At 36.9% G+C, this 19,551-nt stretch overlaps 2 protein-coding genes across 3 annotated transcripts in view; one reads left to right on the forward strand and one right to left on the reverse strand.

The window, feature by feature from the left end:
- ANAPC10 (anaphase promoting complex subunit 10) overlaps positions 1 to 9,512 on the forward strand; it is a 298,667-nt gene extending 289,155 nt beyond the window's left edge. The window contains exons 5-6 of one of the 2 annotated variants that reach the window (XM_044224943.1): positions 6,977 to 7,124; positions 9,239 to 9,512. In XM_044224943.1, the coding sequence (XP_044080878.1) occupies positions 6,977 to 7,105 (129 nt within the window). In that variant the 3' untranslated portion in view covers positions 7,106 to 7,124; positions 9,239 to 9,512. The remainder of the gene's footprint in view (positions 1 to 6,976; positions 7,125 to 9,238) is intronic. The other variant, XM_044224944.1, reaches the window with a different exon arrangement.
- Positions 9,513 to 12,375: 2,863 nt separating this feature from the next.
- LOC122889617 (hedgehog interacting protein) overlaps positions 12,376 to 19,551 on the reverse strand; it is a 94,026-nt gene continuing 86,850 nt past the window's right edge. Inside the window, exon 13 of the mRNA XM_044224947.1 lies at positions 12,376 to 19,196. Within this exon, the coding sequence (XP_044080882.1) occupies positions 19,003 to 19,196 (194 nt within the window). The 3' untranslated portion in view covers positions 12,376 to 19,002. The remainder of the gene's footprint in view (positions 19,197 to 19,551) is intronic.

The raw sequence follows: 19,551 nt of genomic DNA on the forward strand, positions 1-19,551 counted from the left end.
CTTTCTTCTGTCTTGTTGTTAGTGTAAAGAAATGCAACTGATTTCTGTGCATTGACTTTATATCCTGACACTTTACTGAATTCCTATACAAGTTCTAGCAGTTTTGGAGTGGAGTTATTTGGGTTTTCCACATATAGTATCATATCATCTATAAAGAGTGATAGTTTGACTTCTTCTTTGCCGATTTGGATGCCTTTAATTTCTTTTTGTTGTCTGATTGCTGAGGCTAGGACTTCTAGTACTATGTTGAACAGCAGTGGTGATAATGGACATCCTTGCCGTGTTCCTGACCTTAGCGGAAAAGCTTTCAGTTTTTCTCCATTGAGAATGATATTTGCAATGGGTTTTTCATAGATGTCTTTGATAATATTGAGGTATGTGCCCTCTGTCCCTACACTTTGAAGAGTTTTAATCAGGAAGGGATTCTGCACTTTGTCAAATGCTTTTTCAGCATCTATTGAGAGTACCATATGGTTCTTATTCTTTCTTTTATTAATGTATTGTATCACATTGATTGATTTGCGGATGTTGAACCAACCTTGCAGCCCTGGAATAAATCCCACTTGGTCGTGGTGAATAATCCTTTTAATGTACTGTTGGATCCTATTGGCTAGTATTTTGGTGAGAATTTTCGCACCTGTGTTCATCAAGGATATTGGTCTATAGCTCTCTTTTTTGATGGGATCCTTGTCTGGTTTTGGGATCAAGGTGATGCTGGCCTCATAAAATGAGTTTGGAAGTTTTCCTTCCATTCCTTCCATTTCTATTTTTTTGGAACAGTTTCAGGAGAATAGGAATTAGTTCTTCTTTAAATGTTTGGTAGAATTCCCCCGGGAAGCCATCTGGCCCTGGGTTTTTGTTTGTTTAGAGATTTTTGATGACTGTTTCAATCTCCTTACTGGTTATGGGTCTGTTCAGGTTTTCTATTTCTTCCTGGTTCATTTGTGGTAGTTTATATGTCTCTAGAAATGTATCCATTTCTTCCAGATTGTTGAATTTGTTGGCGTAGAGTTGCTCATAGTATGTTCTTATAATTGTTTGTATTTCTTTGGTGTTGGTTGTGATCTCTCCTTTTTCATTCATGATTTTATTTATTTGGGTCCTTTCTCTTTTCTTTTTGATAAGTCTGGCCAGGGGTTTGTCAATCTTATTAATTCTTTCAAAGAACCAGCTCCTAGTTTCTTTGATTTGTTCTATTGTTGTTTTTTTTTTTTTTTTTAGTTTCTATTTCATTGATTTCTGCTCTGATCTTTATGATTTCTCTTCTCCTGCTGGGTTTAGGCTTTCTTTGTTCTTCTTTCTCTAGCTCCTTTAGGTGTAGGTTAGGTTGTGTATTTGAGACCTTTCTTGTTTCTTGAGAAAAGCTTGTACCACTATATATTTTCCTCTCAGGACTGCCTTTGTTGTGTCCCACAGATTTTGAACCACTGTGTTTTCATTATCATTTGTTTCCATGAATTTTTTCAATTCTTCTTTAATTTCCTGGTTGACCCATTCATTCTTTAGAAGGATGCTGTTTAGTCTCCATGTATTTGGGTTCTTTCCAAATTTCCTCTTGTGATTGAGTTCTAGCTTAGAGCATTGTGGTCTGAAAATATACAGGGAATGATCCCAATCTGTTGATACTGGTTGAGACCTGATTTATGACCCAGGATGTAGTCTATTCTGGAGAATGTTTCATGTGCACTAGAGAAGAATGTATATTCTGTTGCTTTGGGATGGAATGTCTGAATATATCTGTGATGTCCATCTGGTCCAGTGTGCGTTTAGGCCCTTATTTCCTTGCTGATCTTTTGTTTAGATGATCTGTCCATTTCAGTGAGGGGAGTGTTAAAGTCCCCTACTATTATTGTATTATTGTCGATGTATTTCTTTGATTTTGTTATTAATTGGTTTATATAGTTGGCTGCTCCCATGTTAGGGGCATAGATATTTAAAATTGTTAGGTCTTCTTGTTGGACAGACGCTTTGAGTATGATATAGTGTCCTTCCTCATCTCTTATTATAGTCTTTGGCTTAAAATCTAATGGATCTGATGTAAGGATTGCCACGCCAGCTTTCTTCTGAGGTCCATTAGCATGGTAAATTGTTTTCCAGCCCCTCACTTTAAATCTGGAAGTGTCTTCGGGTCTAAAATGAGTTTCTTTTAGGCAGCATATTGATGAGTTTTGTTTTTTTATCCATTCTGATACCCTGTGTCTTTTAATTGAGGCATTTAGTCCCTTAACATTCAGGGTAACTATTGAGAGATATGAATTTAGTTCCATTGTATTGCTTGTAAGGTGACTGTTACTGTATATTGTCTCTGTTTCTTTCTGATCTACTACTTTTAGGCTCTCTCTTTGCTTAGAGGACCCCTTTCAATATTTCCTGTAGAGCTGGCTTGGTGTTTGCAAATTCTTTCAGTTTTTGTTTGCCCTGGAAGCTTTTAATCTCTCCTTCTATTTTCAGTGATAGCCTAGCTGGATATAGTATTCTTGGCTGCATGTTTTTCTCATTTAGTGCTCTGAATATATCATGCCAGTTCTTTCTGGCCTGCCAGGTCTCTGTGGATAGGACCACTGCCAATCTAATGTTTTTACCCTTGTATGTTACAGACTTCTTTTCCCAGGCTGCTTTCAGGATTTTTTCTCTGTCGCTAAGACTTGTAAATTTTACTATCAGGTGACGAGGTGTGGACCTATTTTTATTGATTTTAAGGGGCGTTCTTAGCATCTCCTGAATTTTGACGTTTGTTCCCTTTGCCATATTAGGGAAATTCTCTCCAATAATTCTCTCCAATATACCTTCTGCTCCCCTCTCTCTTTCTTCTTCTTCTGGAATCCCAATTATTCTAATGTTGTGTTGTCTTATGGTGTCACTTATCTCTCGAATTCTTTCCTCATGGTCCAGTATTTGTCTCTCTTTTGCTCAGCTTCTTTATTCTCTGTCATTTGGTCTTCTATGTCGCTAATTTTTTCTTCTGCCTCATTTATCCTAGCAGTAAGAGCTTCCATTTTTTATTGCACCTCATTAATAGCTTTTTTAAATTTCAACTTGGTTAGATTTTAGTTCTTTTATTTCTCCAGAAAGGGCTTTTATATCTCCCGAGAGGGTTTCTCTATTATCTTCTATGCCTTTTTCGAGCCCAGCTAGAACCTTGAGAATCGTCATTCTGAACTCTAGATCTGTCATATTACCAATGTCTGTATTGATTAGGTCCCCAGCCTTTGGTACTGCCTCTTGTTCTTTTTTTTGTGGTGAGTTTTTCCACCTTGTCATTTTGTCCAGATAAGATTTGCTTTCTCCTCCTCCGTAATTCCGCTGTTCTCCTTGGTGAGTGAAGTTGGTCTTGGCTGAGTTTCTTGTTGATCTTCTGGGGGAGGGGCCTGTTGTAGTGATTCTCAAGTGTCTTTGCCCCAGGTGGAATTGCAGTGCCCTAACCAGGGGCCAGGCTAAGTATTCCCCTCGGGTTTGCTTTCGTTCCCTGAGCACTTTCCATAGAGTTCCGGAGGATGGGAATGAAGATGGCGGCCTCCCAATCTCTGGCCTGGAGGAGCCAAGAGCTCGGGGTCCCGCTTCTCAGTGCACCCTCAGAGAAAAGCGCCAACCACCCCCGTCTCCCTGGCCTCTGGTTGTGCTTGGAGGAAAGCGCTCAATCGCTTGCACTTGGAGAAAAGCACCTGGTCGCTTCCATCTCCATTTCAACCAAGTTGAAATTAAAAAAAGCTATTAATGAGGTGCATCTCCGGCCGTGCTCTGAGCTCACCCAGCCTGTGACCGGTTCAAGGTAACCCCGAGCTGAGAGCTCACTCCTTGGCTTTGTCGCTGTAGCCAGCTTCCCAGCTCTAATACCTGCGAGCTCTGTGACACTCAGACATCCCCGGTCCTTCTGTGACCCCGCAGGACCTGGGGTTATGCTTCTCCCCCATGGGCTTCCCCCCGGATAGCCTGTGAAGCGATGTCCCTCCCTGGAGCAGACTTTTAAAAGTCCTGATTTTGTGCTCCGTTGCTCCTCCGCTTGCTGGGAGCCGGCCCCTTCCCCCACGGTCTATCTTCCTGTCACTTTGGATTCACTTCTCTGCAGGTCCTACCTTTCAGAAAGTGATTGATTTTCTGTTTCTAGAATTGTTTCTCTTCTTCTCTTTGATTTCCCATTGGATTTTTAGGTGTTCACAATGGTTAGATAAGCTATCTAGCTGATCTCCTGTTACCTGATGTCGTTGCAGCCTGCTACTTCTCTGCCATCTTCTATTTCTCTATCTGGCTAAAATTTTTTAAACAAAAGATACAAGACCTCCGTGCTTATTTGTATGTTATGTATGTTATAGGTATGTGATATTTTTCTACCTATGGATCATATTGGCGATATTAATTTGTGAAGAGTTCTATTTGATTGGCTTATAAGTGCTTATGTAAATTAAATAAACAACTCCAAATATTTTTCGAGTTCACATGATCAGAGATAAACTTTGATAAATAAAAGTTCCTTTAGGTTGTTAGTTTAATATAAATAGGCATGTCTTCGGAGTTATCAGCATTAAATACAATGCCGATAAAAAACTGATTCCACCTGGGTTTGTTAGTCAAATAAATTCATGTCTCTCTTTTACAAAACTTGTTAACAAGAAAATCCACTTGAGATGATGACTAACTTTGCCTAACGTCTCATAAAGTTTCTGTGAGTAATGTAAACATAATTGTTGGGAACAAATGATTAAGATAGATAAAAATGGGATAAGACTTTTTAGATGCTATAATTATGTTTTATGGTATGTGTACTTGAAAAAGTAGCTTCCACAAATCTTTTTGGTAACTTAAAACTGTCAGGTTTTGCTAAGTTAAATTAAACATGGGAATTTCATTAAATATCTGGATCATTTTCCAAGGAAGATAAAACACTAAAACATTAATCACTGAACAGAGGTTTATCTACTTTTGGCTTCCTGTTGCAGAGAAACTAAAGATAAATTTAAGACTGTGAGTTAACCATGTCTTGTGCCACATTGAAAGATTGTACTTTTCTAAAGGGCATATGCTTCTAGATATCATAAAATATATTTATAAATCTGTTGGCCCACAATTGCTTACTTCTTAGTTTTCACTAGTAATTAAGGATTCTAAGAATTAATAATTCTAATTAATTTATGTAAAAGTCAATTCATAGGAACAATAAGGAGGGAAAAAATGACTGTATATGAGGAGGAGGCAAGGAAAGTAGGGTGTGTATTGTCAGTAAGAGTGAGTTGTAGAAAGTTTGTGGAAAAGAAATCTTTGAAAAGGAATTTTAACGTGTCAAGCTGGCTAAGATTAAAATGAATTTATTTAAAAATCAGTTTTAATGTCAAAATATACTCATGCAAAATTAGATTTTTTTCTCTGTTAAAAGGACATTTTTCTGAATCATTCGTCTGCTCTTAATGAGAAAGTGTAAGCAAAGTTTATTTACCTTTAATATAATTTATCTAGCAAACAGAGATTCTATGTTTTGTCTTTATCAGGTCATTGATTACTTGGAAAGCTATATTTTCTCTATTAAAAGAGCAAACAAATAATCCCCCACCAGATTCTTAAATACAGAAAATGAACTGGCAGTTGCCGGAGAGTAGGTGGGGGGAGTAGAGAGATGGGTGACGAGGTGAAGGGGATGAAGAACACACTTCTTGTGATGAGCCTGAGTAACGCACGGAGTTGCTGAATCATTATATTGTACATCTGAAACTACTATAGTACTGTATGTTAGTTACACTTAAATTAAAAAAGAACTAAGTCTTTTGCAGTCATATCACCTTCTACATTTGTCTTTGAAATCTTTTGCGCACTTCGGTTAAACGAATAATAAAATATTATTTTATAATTTTCTGTGATCCTACTTTGTCAACTGTGCAACACATTTTGATAGTTTTCCTAAACTTCCCCAAACCAAATCCCAGGTCTTTTAGACTGTGAACTAACTTGGGTTTTTTTTCCAGAGGGTCCCTAGAATCTCAAAGGATTCATCCTCTTTCCTTATAAAAAGGGAGATGTTAAACTAATTGGGCTTATTTGATATGTTTAATTATATGGGAAAATTGTCAAATAAGAAGTAATGCTGAACTCTATTTGCCTTATGTTTTTATATGCATCTGTAAATGTAAGTGTCCCCTAAATAACATACAATTTCTAAAATTCTCATCATGTCCTAAAATAATATTATCAGTCATAATTTTAAAATGTGTGTTACAAAAATAAGAAAAGAATGTCTTTCACATTTATAGGATGTTACTATTTTATCAATGCTTTTACAAATGTATTTCATTTTGGAGTGCCTGAGTGGCTCAGTTTGTTGAGAGTCTGACTCTTGGTTTCCACTCAGGTCATGATCTTATGCGTTGTGGGATCGAGCCCCAGGTCCACTCTGAGTTAAGTGGGGAGTCTGCTTGAGGATTCTCTCCCTCTTCCCCTCCCCTCACACTCTCTTTTTCTCTCTCTCTCTAAAATAAATCTTAAAAAACAACAAAAAAATGTGTTTCATTTTCAGAGAAATTCTTAGGACTCTGACGAGTTCTTTAGAATACAGGTCTCTGATAACTTCAGACCACTGAACTGAATTTAAGGAACCTTTTCTCAAACTATCTGTGATTTACACCAGTTTGGTAAAATATATCTTTGTGCACCTATATGAAGCAATGACTTTTTTCCACCATTGGCACTTTTTAAAAAATTTTATTAACATATAATATATTATTTGCTTCAGGGGTACAGGTCTCTGAATCATCTGTCCTACACAATTCATAGCTATTTGATACCTCAAGAATTCAGAAACTCTATGACTACTCTTATTTTCATGGTAATATAACTATTTGCATCTGTCTGATAGGAACCTGTTCTTGCAAATGGGCAGCTGCCTTTTCCATGGCTAAAATTCTATTAGAAAGGATCATTCCCAAGTGGAGAACCACCCCCAGTTTTTGAACTGTTTTTGTTTTTGTTTTTGTTTTTTTTTGTACACTCCCAGGAGACAAAAACATCAGACATCAAAATCTACAGCCTGAAGATTTCATCACTGAAAAAGACACCTGCAGAAAGACTCCCTCCAACCTCACTGAAAGGGGCCTTACCAGGAATTGAAGCAGATGACATCTGAGGCAGACTGTTTTCCCAAGGTGACTGAACCAAACTTGTGTACCTTTTTTTTTTTTTTTAATTTAGCTTTTTTTTTTTTCCCCCAGACCTCTATACCTTTTCCTTGCTGTTGCTTCTGACCTTATTTTCTCTTTCTTTAAGACAATGCTTTTATTCACATTTCCCAGTCTATCACAAAAGAGGAAAACCTTGAGGCACCTGGATGGCTCAGCTGATTGGGTGTCTGACTCTTGATCTCAATTCAGGTCTTGATCTCAGGGTTGTGAGTTCAAGTCCCATGTTGGGCTCCATGCTGGGTGTGGAGCCTGCTTAAAAAGAGAGAGAGAGAAGAAAAAACGGGGTGGGGGAAGGACTTTCTGGCTGCTGGATGTGTCACCAGAGACTCCAGTCTGTTCATGATGTCAGAGTCCTCTTGGTCTTACCTAATCCCTCTTTAACCCTCTTGCCACCGTCAATTATACCTGCAATACTATGAATGTTAACTGTTGCCTTAGGATATTACAGCTAGGTGTTCCCATACCTTGTTTCAACCTCTCCCTAGTCATTACTGTCTAGCTCACTAAACACCTCCACTTTTGAAAACTGTAGGATATTTGGTTCCCCATGTTGTTTTCCTTATTTAAATATGATCTATCCCCCTGCACCCATGCAAAGGCCTAACTCCTTTTTACAAGGGTTTTTAAAAAGATCTCTTTAGGAGTGGATGGTACCTCACAGAATGTCATCCCAATTCCTCTGACCCCTTGCTTAGAAGGTCGATCAGGATATTTCAGCTAATGAATCTTTCAGTGACCAGACCTTAGCTGGATCATCTGTGCTCTACCTGGCTTCCTTTTGGTCTGTGGTGGATAGCATTTTCATGGGCATATGAATGTTTAGATAGCTGGCGAATTGGAGATCAATGTTTATTAGGACATTTAATTGTCCTAATAATATCTGCTAATATCTGTAACAACTCAGAAACCTCCCATGGTCCTCCCATTGGTCCACCCCATTAAGCTTCTATGGCCATCTTAAACAGAAACTTCCAGGAGTCACACATAACTCTGGGTTTGCCCCAGTTGGGACAGCCTTCCTTCCTTGGGTCAGAGTAAGTGCCAGTGAACATGTATGATTAAAAACCTCTCCCCAATGTTAAGAGAGCCAGCCGATTTCACAACCAAAGCAGTAGTATACTCAACAATGGTCACTTGACTCATTGGCTAAGGTAGTTTTGGACAATCTTATAGTCCTCGATTACCTATTTGCTGAAGAAAGAGGCATTTGTGCAATAGCTAATACCACTTGTTATATCTGAATAAATGCCAGTAGTGGTAGAAACACAATTATATGGGATCAGGGAACAAGGGCACTGATAACAGTAGATTTTACCCAACTCTTTATGATTGTTTGGTTTTTTCAGTTGGCTACTTTCAGGTCTTATAGTCATGGTTCAGAGCCATCATATAATTTGGATTTGTCATGTTACTTTTTTTTTTTTTTTAAGATTTTACTTATTTATTTGACAGACAGAGATCACAAGCAGGCAGAGCAGCAGGGAGAGAGAGAGAGGGAAGCAGGCTCCCTGCCAAGCAGAAAGCTGATGTGGGGCTCGGTCCCCAGACCCTGAGATCATGACCTGAGCCAAAGGCAGAGGCTTAACCCACTGAGCCATCCAGGCATCCCTGTCATGTTACTTTTAATTCTGTGTTACATAATTACTTTTAAACTTTGTACCTGTTGCCTGTTAAATCTCTGCAGAAGTGATACACTAAAAATAGAATGATGTTAGCTCAGTGTTTTGAGATGATTTCCAGTGCATACAGTCTAGACAGGATATGAACTTAAGAGTGGAAAATACCTAAGAGCCCCTCCTTCTACCTTTATTGTTGTTCAAATGTGGCTTCTATGGTTTCCATCTCCACCTGCTTTCTCTGTAGTGTGGGATGTAACTCTCAGGAAAGGTCCTTCCTGGCACCAAGATACATAGACAGACAAAAATATTTAATAAATAAACAACCAGATACTTGAGCACTGATGCATTTGAGGGAAGACCTAGATCCAAAAGGGCAAATGTGAAAATAAAGGAAACCTAATTAAAAGGCAAGTCAGGAAGCAAGGAAGAGAGTTCTCACTCATGTACCACTTATTACAGCTGACTCTACATTCCCCAGCAAGAAGAAACTTACTTTACATACTCCAGAAGAAGGAAGGAAGATTTTCTTCTGGCCTAGCAACAACTCAGCCAATGAGAAGCCACCATAACCCCAAATTCTGCTGTCCTCCAATAAACTTTTGTTCAAACAATCCCTTCTTTCCCACATGCCCCACTCCTTTGTTCTTTGGACTTGCCTTTGTTCATCATATTTTGCATGTCCCAAATTGTATTTCCTCTGCTATTCTCAAATAAACTAATTTTTACTAGTTAAGTAACTGGCTATTTTATTCTTAAAGCTGATACTTCTGTATCATGAATTGTTCACTTTTTAGATGATGTCTATCAGGCATTTATGCCCTGCCTCTCACTAGAATATGGTATCTATCATCAGGTAGGGTGCCTATAGCAGTCTTCTTGAGAATACAGTTCGTGAAGAGAGAATAATGTTTCTCTCAGATTCTGACAGCAAAATTAGACAATAAGGATCCTGGAGGGAATGGTAACCTCCCAGTAACAGTGTACTTCTTGTACACAAAGCAAATGATGGCCAGAGATTAGATAGTGTGGTAGAAATTTAGAAAGAGAGCTGTGGGAAACAGGAAAGGGCTAAAAAATGAACCAAGTACTTTGATTCCAAGAATACATCAGAGAAAACAACAAAGACCCACAGAAGGTAGGAGAAGAGGCTGAGAGACTAGAAGAAAATGAGTAAGAGTATCTTTTCTAGTTAATGAAATTAATGAAATGGGGGTAATTAACAGATTTTGAAGATTTGCCAATTTCATATCTGCAATCTACATGAATCCTGGGTTTAATAATATCTAGTAGCAATACCTGTTAGAGACGGATGGAACCTAAGTCTCTCATTTTATGCATAAAGAAACTGAGTCGTGGTGCAGTGAGAGACTTATGCATTGTTACCTCTCTAAATAATTAGAGACACAAGCCCAGGACCCACATCTCACATCCCTAGCCAGGGTTGCTGTCAATCCACCTGGCATGTATGATTTTTAGTAGCTATAGAACATAGAACACAGTGTCTATGATAATATAAATTGCTTTACATCAAGCACATGGATTTTGCATCAAGTAGTTTTAATTATAAGGCTATAAATATGTCAAAAGCATCTGACAACATCTTATTAAATTACAAGAGTGAGTTCAAGTAGTTTCTGATGTGGGCATGTTCCCAAGAAGAATGAATTTCATAGACAGGAGTTACCCAGGCCTCTCCCTTCCTTTTCCTGCCCCTTCTTTTCCTTTTTTAAATTTTGTTTGTTTTAAGCATTGAAAATATTGCATAGAAATCAAACATAAATCAGATTATGGAAATGAAAAAGAAATATTTCATCCAAGTTGTTTTTCTTCCTTTTATCTTCTAATTTCTTCAAATGATGGTAGGATTTAATATCTAGAGGAAATTGTTTGGGACTCTAAATAGGAAAACCTGAGGTTTTTTTTCTGATGAGATACTAAATGTAGCTGCTATTTTAAGTTGTACTTCATTTGGAAATGGTACATAAGTCTACAAAAATCTTAAAAAAAAAAAAAGAGTGAAAAGAAGTAAGTTCAAGGAACTATCTCTTAAGTTAGTAGACTCCTGGACAAAACTTGAAGCTGACAGTTTCTTGTTTTGTTTTGTTTCACCCTCCCCTTTTTTTTTTAGAAGCTCAAGTACATATGTGAAGTATGATAATTCTTTTTTTCTTTTTTAAAGTATGACAGTTCTTAATGACAACTGTGAGAGTAATGGTATTTTCCATTGGTAGCTGCCTGAATAATTTAAGGATTTGTATCAGGTTTAGAGGAAGGATTTCTCTGATTACATCTTCCTGTGATCACATTGGGATTCGAGGCAATGATTTCTGAATGTGTTCTCCTATAGGAGATCTCTTCATGTCGCTGTGTAATTCCACTACTGTTATCTCTCCTCATCTGTGTCTGAAGCACTCTTATGAACACATGTATCAGGTTCTAAAAAAGGAAGACAGAAACCATTTCAAGTATTCACAACAAAGGGAATTTAATGCAGGAGTTGTTGATTACTCTGGTGATGGCAGAGTTCAGAAGCCAATCAAGGAAGAGGGAAGGAACCCAGAGAAATTAGCAACAGCAAGAAACACTCGAGTCTCTAGGCTGTTACCTACGTATGATTATTATTTTCCTTATGGCAATTACGCAGGAGCTGCTCTAGGTCTGTCAGGGATTATGAGAGTAGAAGATATCCTCAGGAGACTTCTAATCTGGTTGGGAAGGACAGCCATGGACAGGAAACACAGGGTGAGTGAGGGCTAAGTGGTGGGGACACATGCCAAGAACCAGAGGGCAGTGCCTGAGGAAGACAGAACTCAGGGGCCTCCCAGGCCACTGTGAAATGAGCTAAAGAATACTTTTCATGGGGTGATTTTTACGTAACTTAAAACTTTTAGAGACTAATCTGGCCTCAGGGAGTATCTTTGAATAAGTACCTTGTAACACTGTTTATTCTCTTATAAATAATCATGTCTTATGCAGAAAGAGCTTTTCCTCTCAATGGGTTAAAGAGATGTATTTATTCAGGAAGAAAGGAGACCCAGATGAAATCTTTTTGCTCTTCTAAAGAAAATTGGCAGATTTAAAATTTGTGTTCACAAAACAGCATATCTGACCATATACAAAGACTCTTGCTAAGGTCCACTGAAAGGGACAGCAAGGTCACACAGCAAGGTCAACAAAGTTTTGGGGGTATCTGCAATCACCTTTTCTCATGTCCCACCTTTTCTACATGCTTCTTCGTTTCAATGTGGGCACTCAGCACTTTCAGGAGCTCTTGTATATTTTCCCTTAGTGAGTCTAACTGGATTAAAAGGATCAGATTTAAGTCATTTACAACATAGGATACATTTAAATCACCATAACATCCTATGGCCTTCCAAGATATATATATATATGCAATAACCGATCCTTAATGTTGGCATATACTTTGGGGAATAAAGTTTTAAAATTAGAACATGAAAAATGGAAAAAGGCAAGGATATTTTGAAGAAGTAGTTTGGGTACAGAATATTTAAAAATAAGTATTTATATCATCAGTATGAGTTTTTAGGAAAAACTTTCAAATACTAAAAAAAGAATTTTAGAATAGCACATGTACATCAGGTCTTAAGATAAAGTTTAATACATTTGATCATGTTAAAGGACACAAACACAGCCAATCTAACCAATTTTCAGGCATGCATTTACATAAATATATTAAATTAAGAAAAGAAATTGTACACTTAAACATCCTTTTCACCTAAAAATCATTAAATCCACAGATCAACAATAAAAACCAATTCTCTGCATTTACCACTTCAAGATACAATGTTCTATTTTAAAGATAACACAAATACACTTGTTAGAATTTATATGCATTATACATATATTATATATTACATAGATAGTGTGTATACATATGTAGTGTTTGTACAGATAGATAAATATATATACATGGGTGTGTGCACACGTACAGATACACACAGATGTACTTCAGGCCATCTTTACTATTCTTGCTGGATTCTTAAAGTTGAGCTGAATTGGAGCTGGTTGGGTTTGATTATTGTTTTTTGCTTCGAACAAGTTCATCATACCCACTGGGTTCACAATCCCCCACAGTAAACGTCCTTGCCTTTTCTGTAGCACATAACCGTGCTAGGCACTTCAATAAATATTTGTGGAATTAATAAATGGAAGGATAGCTGAATAATACAGGATTGATCCAAGAAAACCACATGTTATAATAACTGGGTTAAATAAATCACATTAAGTCAAATTTAGAAGGATTATCTGAGTCCATCATTTTGGTTGTTTCTCTTCAGATGAACATTTATAGAAATCCCAGCTAATACCTGTATTAACTGTGCTCCCTCAAACATGTACCTGCTTTCACTACTGGTTCCTACAGCTTTTCACCTCTTAACAGAAGTTCAAACAGGGTTTGTTCTGCTATCTTCTGTGAATAAGGTTACAGACAAATTGTCCCATTTGTCAACAACCCAGAGGAAAATGAACAGCTGGGAAAACTAAAACATGTTGGAAGAATGATAAAGTTAACTATTCTTTAAAACTGGACAAAGTTAATCCCAGGTAAAGCCAGGAAAGACAAAGGAGTTTCTTTGCAGATTTCTTTTATGCTTATTGATGATAATAATTTGGTAATTTTTTCACTTGAATTAGAAGGGTTTCTTTCAAATTAATAGTCTTCTTTAACATGTCCTAGGGAGTCAAGCCCCCCAAATTCCATAGTACATTTTTATCATTTACCTTGCTACTACATGGTTCTTGGTGCAAAAATGTCCTGTGAATATGAGAGATGGAAAATACTTGACTTCCCATAAGACTGTCAATTCAGTTTCTCAATAGTGCTATGGAAAGACTGTATTAATTTTATTAGGTTCTACTATACATGAAATCTTCATTTATTCTAGAAAAGACATGTCTCAGATTTTAAGAATGAGGTAAAGAGAGATCCAATATACTTATTAGACAGAAGCTACACCAAACCTGGCAACACATCATTTGTGTGAATGGAAACTATTGGCTAGTTGTTTTTTAGTGTAAAAGGAAATGTATAGCAATTAGCCTCTAACCGTGAAGAAAAGCTTATTTTAAATTTATCCCTTATGAATTTCCCATCACTGTTAATGTTCTGCTTCTTCAATCCTATGTGCTAAAATGTGCTTTTTAACTTAAAATATTATAGTCAATTGAGGTAACTCCCCAAGCATTTGTTAATTTGCATGTATATGTATACATGTATTTTGATTTTTAAGTAATATATAATCGACACATGCAAAAAAACTTGAAACTTGATGTCTGACTTTGTGATATATAATGGCATGTAACTTTAGAATTCACATCGAATTGATATCTTTTTTTTCTTTTTTGGAAGTTAGTGTGTAGTCTTGTAAGGAAATAAAAAAGCAGTAACAAATTTTAGGCCTAAGGCTTTATGTTAATGTGATCAATCCATTATTTATTTATCTTTGCAACCTGCTTATATATGACCTTCACAAAAGAAAGCAAGGTAAGTGATGGGTGTCCCTTGGGCTCATATGTAACTGGAGATTTTAAGATTTTAAGAAAGTGCTGATTTGATAAAGGAACACATCTCTTAATGACAGCTATGGAAACTACTGCTATGATTGAGAACAATACAACATGACAACCCTCATGCTCTCTTGAATACAGCTTACTCTCCTTTACAGCTATTTTAAAGCAATTTCCAAAACTCATGAGAAGGTATTTAAGAGAAAGAAGCTTGAAGTTGGCTAGGATTAGTGTTTGGCAGATCTTGTGGTCATGTTTTTAGTGTTTTTAATATGGAAATTCTTCTGTTCTTAAGTTTCTACCTTCTTTGACTTCATTAATTACTGGAGGCGTGACTAATTTGGGTTAGCGTGATGAAGAGAAAGAATGTAAGATAGTAAACATTTCTTCAGTATATTCTAAAGAGGAACTTCCTGAAAGTATTGCCAGCATTCATAATAAGGGGCACACTAACTTCAACGGGTGATACAGAAATATGTACATTTTTGGGGCATGAGACTTTGGTCTGATTTCTCTGCCAGTTCAAGTCTCATCCCAGAGGTGGGCAAAGAAGAGATCTGGAATAATCCTTTGCGAAACAGACTCTGTAGAGATGGTCATGCCTGAATAGGAAATAGCTACTAGCTTTTCCTACTGTTAGCTCAAGCTCTTGCCTGGGATATTTGTGTTTTCCCGTTTGTGAATGATGGAAACAAGGTGAACTGGAGCATCCAGGCTGGTAGTCATTTGGGCGTTTGGTTATTTCTCTCCGTAACTGTAATAGATCAATCTATTATATTCCTATTTGTCTACTGTTCATGATATAGCATATGAGCAAATGTGACAGTGGGATAGGGTATTTTTTTTAGGAAAATAAAGAAAAGGTCATAAGCAGGAAAATCAATAGCAACCTGCCACAGCACATCTTCGTTATGGGTGCACTGAGGACATATATGTTCAGTCAAATCCAATAGAAATGGGAGGGAAGAAGAGGTTAACAAAAGAAGAACACATAGTGGGTGGGAGAAGAGAGAGAAAGAGTGAGGCAAGGGTGGGGGTAGAGAAAAATACTATAGGTACACTCCATAGAGATGTCAGAACTGTAATTTATCGATCAGCCAACTACATCTGCCTGTGGTATACCTTATTTTCCACTTAAAAATTTGGGTTTGATTTCTCTTTTCTGTTTCAAAGTTAAGAATGTTAGAGTAATAATTAAGTTTGAGTTAATGATACTTTAAAACACCCTAGATAGAGCATCTAACCTTGTGTCTTTCACTTGGTAAGCTTGTTATACAGTTTATGATGGAGAGATAAAAGCAATATCAAAAGAAACATATTAAAGTTGTTAATACATCAGTATGTAATCATTTTCAAGGAAATCAATAGAGATTTCTTCTCTGAAGTATAGAAATGAAAAAGAGAATGGTTTTCTATTTAGGTTATATTTTTGGAATGTGTAGGTTTCTCTGTTCCTTATGAAGTAGTCCATTGTCTGAGAAGACTTCTGAGTATCTTTGTGATAAAATATTTTACAATAGCCACAATTCTAAGAAGAAAATGTATGGATGAAACTTTTTATCAACACACAAGGTTTTGTTTGTTTGTTTTTTTAACTCTTCCCTTCTTTTCAATTTAATAATGTGCCAATTTTGTTTTCTTCTCATTACCTTAACTAACTGGCAAGAAAAAAAGGTTCTATGAACCAGCACAAGAGTCTGACAAGAGCAGTGGTAGAGAGTTTTTCTCCAAACCTTTATAACTACCCTAATAGCACTTCACATTAAATTAACACCCAAAGCTTAAGCTCCAGAATGGACAAAGGGATAATCATATACATTTTTCTATCTCTTTATTTTATTTTTATCTCACATCTCACATGAATCTACATTCATGCCAAGGACATTTTTCTCCGTTCTGATTGTGTGCTTTAAGAACCAAGTAGATGTTGCCATTCACAAGATAAAACAATCACTTTTCCCTAACTCATGCTTGAAACCAATTCCTACCTGCCTATCATAAAGCATTTAAGATAATTCTCCAGTCACATAGTTTTAAAGTCTTATTGGAAAAAAAAAAAGCCAAAAAATTGTTTTTGAAATGATCACAGAGTTTCAGATTTGTAGCTGTCAATTAACCACTGCTCTTTACGTCTCTGCCAAGAAGAGAAAGAAATGACTCCGATGACTTCACTTCTTTGCTCAGATTTAATATCCATGGTTCTCGCTATCTCCTCTTTTAGAAGATTTTGGTCTTTTATTCTAATGACTCACAATAGAAAAGGCAGTGACACCTGGGGTACATATGTTTTTCTAAGACATCGGAAACTCTTTCACTTGGGAAAGGACTGTGTAAAAAGTCTGCGCCTGGTCAGTTTTATATAGATATTTTTAAAACAGGAGGATTAATGACAATATAACACCTTTTCTTTTGGAGAGATTCTTCTGAAGAGCTGGAAAGATTAAGTGTGTAAGAAGAAACCTCGGATTTTTCAGATTTTGCTCAATCTATAGCAGTGTCCTTATTGTTTTCGGTGCAACTATGAACAGGAGAATGTGTAATAAAGCCGCACGATTTGACAGATTTAGACAGCTGGCTCCCTTACCAGAAGTTCACATTTTGTTAATGTCACCCACACTGAATAAGGGACGATTAGATGGTAAGGTCCATTTACAAAAATGGTTGTCAGGACATTTTTTTTTTTTTTTAATTGTAAAACTTTCTGTGATGGAATTCAGTAAAAGGGCTATGAAGAGAAAGCAAGGGAGACAAAAGACTGCTATTAACCTCCAGATGCAGGCTACTGCAGGTTCAGGGCAAGATTTGTCACACTCTTGGGCCAATGAAGTGTTAGTGTGACTAGAAGGGACCACCCCTTTTCTGGGGTAAGAGGGCAATTTGGTCTCCATGCTCATTTAATCCTGAGACTTCTTTGAATAGACTGTCAATTGAATCTAAATTGTGCAAAATTATGCATGCACTTTTTAATGCAGGCTATTGTTCACTAAGCACTGAACCAAGATTTCTCAACCCATTTCCATTCGGCATGAGGTCACTTGAAACTTAAGTAATCATATATGGAAGACAAGAGCAGTGTACTTAAACAACCTTTCTACATAAATGCTCAGTGTGCTTTAATTGCAAATCTCTCACCTTAAAACAATAGAGAAACACTAGTTACACGATTTTATTCTTTTTAATTGAGGCTCACATTCCTATAGGTAAGGAGCAGATTTGGAAAGTCAGCCTGTGCTGCATAATCTACGCTAGCGTACAATTTAGATTCTGGAAGAACGGATGTTTACAGGACAACTTAGAGCCGGTGTGCACATCACTAGAGATGTTTTCTCAGTAGTGCAAAGAGGCCATATAATTTTGTTATGATCTGAACGTGGAGCGCTGGCCACGAAAACCAGTAGGAAAAATGTCTATCATACTTTTGCTGCTTTGAATTTAGAACATGGCCTCTCTTTAAAAACCTGAACAAGAACATTTACAAAAAATTATTCATACATTAACCAAAGAGGATTTTCATCGAGTACTAAAGGAAAATATGCATTAAAACTCATATTTGGAGAGAATTATTATTCAAAAAATTTGTACAAGTGACAGCTTACATAGCCAAGATTTGTTAAGAACAAGTGAGCTCTTCCCCAGTGAGTTTTGTTCAGTGGGAAATGTGCAACATTCTAATCACATATACACTGACAGTCTTGCTATGGTGAAAAGCGCTTTACATAAGTTTAATGCTGGAATTTTATAAGGATTGGCTGTTTTCTTGCTTTTTCATCCGTCGTTAAGGATTACATGTTGGCACAAGGATACATGGCTAGATTAGATCCACAGCACATTAAAGACTGTTTGCTCACTCCCCTTCTTTCCAATTAAGTTGGTGAAAAATGTAACTTTAGTATTTTACAGGACAGGGCAAAGGTGTTTCATCTAGGTGATGTCTATATTATAAAATAAAATAAAAAATATAAATAGGTAACACAAACCCAGTGCCTATTGTTAGATACAATATATAATAAAAGCAGACCTTTTAGGAAGATTGATTTTAGAATATGCTGTTATGATTTAATTATAAAACACTTGAAAACAATCTTGAGATTAAACTAGAGTAACCAGATTTCTTGGCCAATGAGAAGGTAAGTGAGTAACATTCTATAACTGGATATACGAATACAAATGAAGATTACAATTTTATATCAAGTCTCCCGTTTGGAAATTCATCAGGGAGTTCTGAAACATTCTCTCACATTATAATCCTTTAATATAAAAATATTGCCTTTTTTAATTAGATCCATCAGATTGCACAGTCATGTTTCAAAACTCCATTAAGTTGATTTTAGTTATTACAGACAGAAAATTCCTGGGAAGTCAAATAATCTCCTCTGGTTACATAAAAATTCCGTTATCAATTTACAATGGAATTTCTGTGTAAATTACTCCACACAAGGAAGTATATATTTTTAAAACCCATCTGTTATGCAACCACGCGTATAGGGGTCGTGAGTGTGTGTGTGTATGTGCCTAGGTGAACAAACGTGCCAACATACACACACAGGATCTGCTCATTTCTGGAAAATTATTTTTAAATTAATAAAAGAAAATGAAATCACAGGAAGTGTGTAGCGGGATAACAGTCTTTCTTTTTAATGACAGGATAAAAAATAAATGCCCATTGGAAAGGAATATTCAAACAGTCCCAGAAACTATACAATGTAACTTGTTAGATCCAGCAAATAAGATGTCATGTCAATGATCTGATCAAGAATACCTGCCCTGGTCACTCGGCGGATGTTTCTGTCCACTTGTTCACACTGAGGACCAAGATATCCTTTTTTACAGAGGCACTTGTTTGGTCTAACACAGACACCTCCATGACGACATGCTGGCTCGCATTTTGCTGGGAGGGGGAAAAAAAAAACAACCAAGCAATAAAATCACACTATCGTTCTGTATGTCAGAAACAGCACCAAGTAGGAGGCCAACAAGTATTTGATGAGTAGGGGAAGGGAGGAGGAGGAGGAGGAGGTAGCCAGTCACAGAATGATCCAAAAGATAATGAATACAAGAAGGAAAGCAGGTTATGCGGGGGCTAGAAGTCAGTAGAGAATGGAAGACATTTCCAGGGAAGCAGAGATCATGGGAAACAATTTCAATCCCTTGCGGAACTGACTCTGTTTAAAATAAGGATTTCAGCTCTTTCAAACCTCTGTTCCACTAGGGCATTTCCAAAAGAGGACCTTCCAAGTTCCCAT

The sequence above is a fragment of the Neovison vison genome, chromosome 11 (genome assembly GCF_020171115.1).
Source record: "Neovison vison isolate M4711 chromosome 11, ASM_NN_V1, whole genome shotgun sequence".
Lineage (NCBI taxonomy): Eukaryota > Metazoa > Chordata > Mammalia > Carnivora > Mustelidae > Neogale > Neogale vison.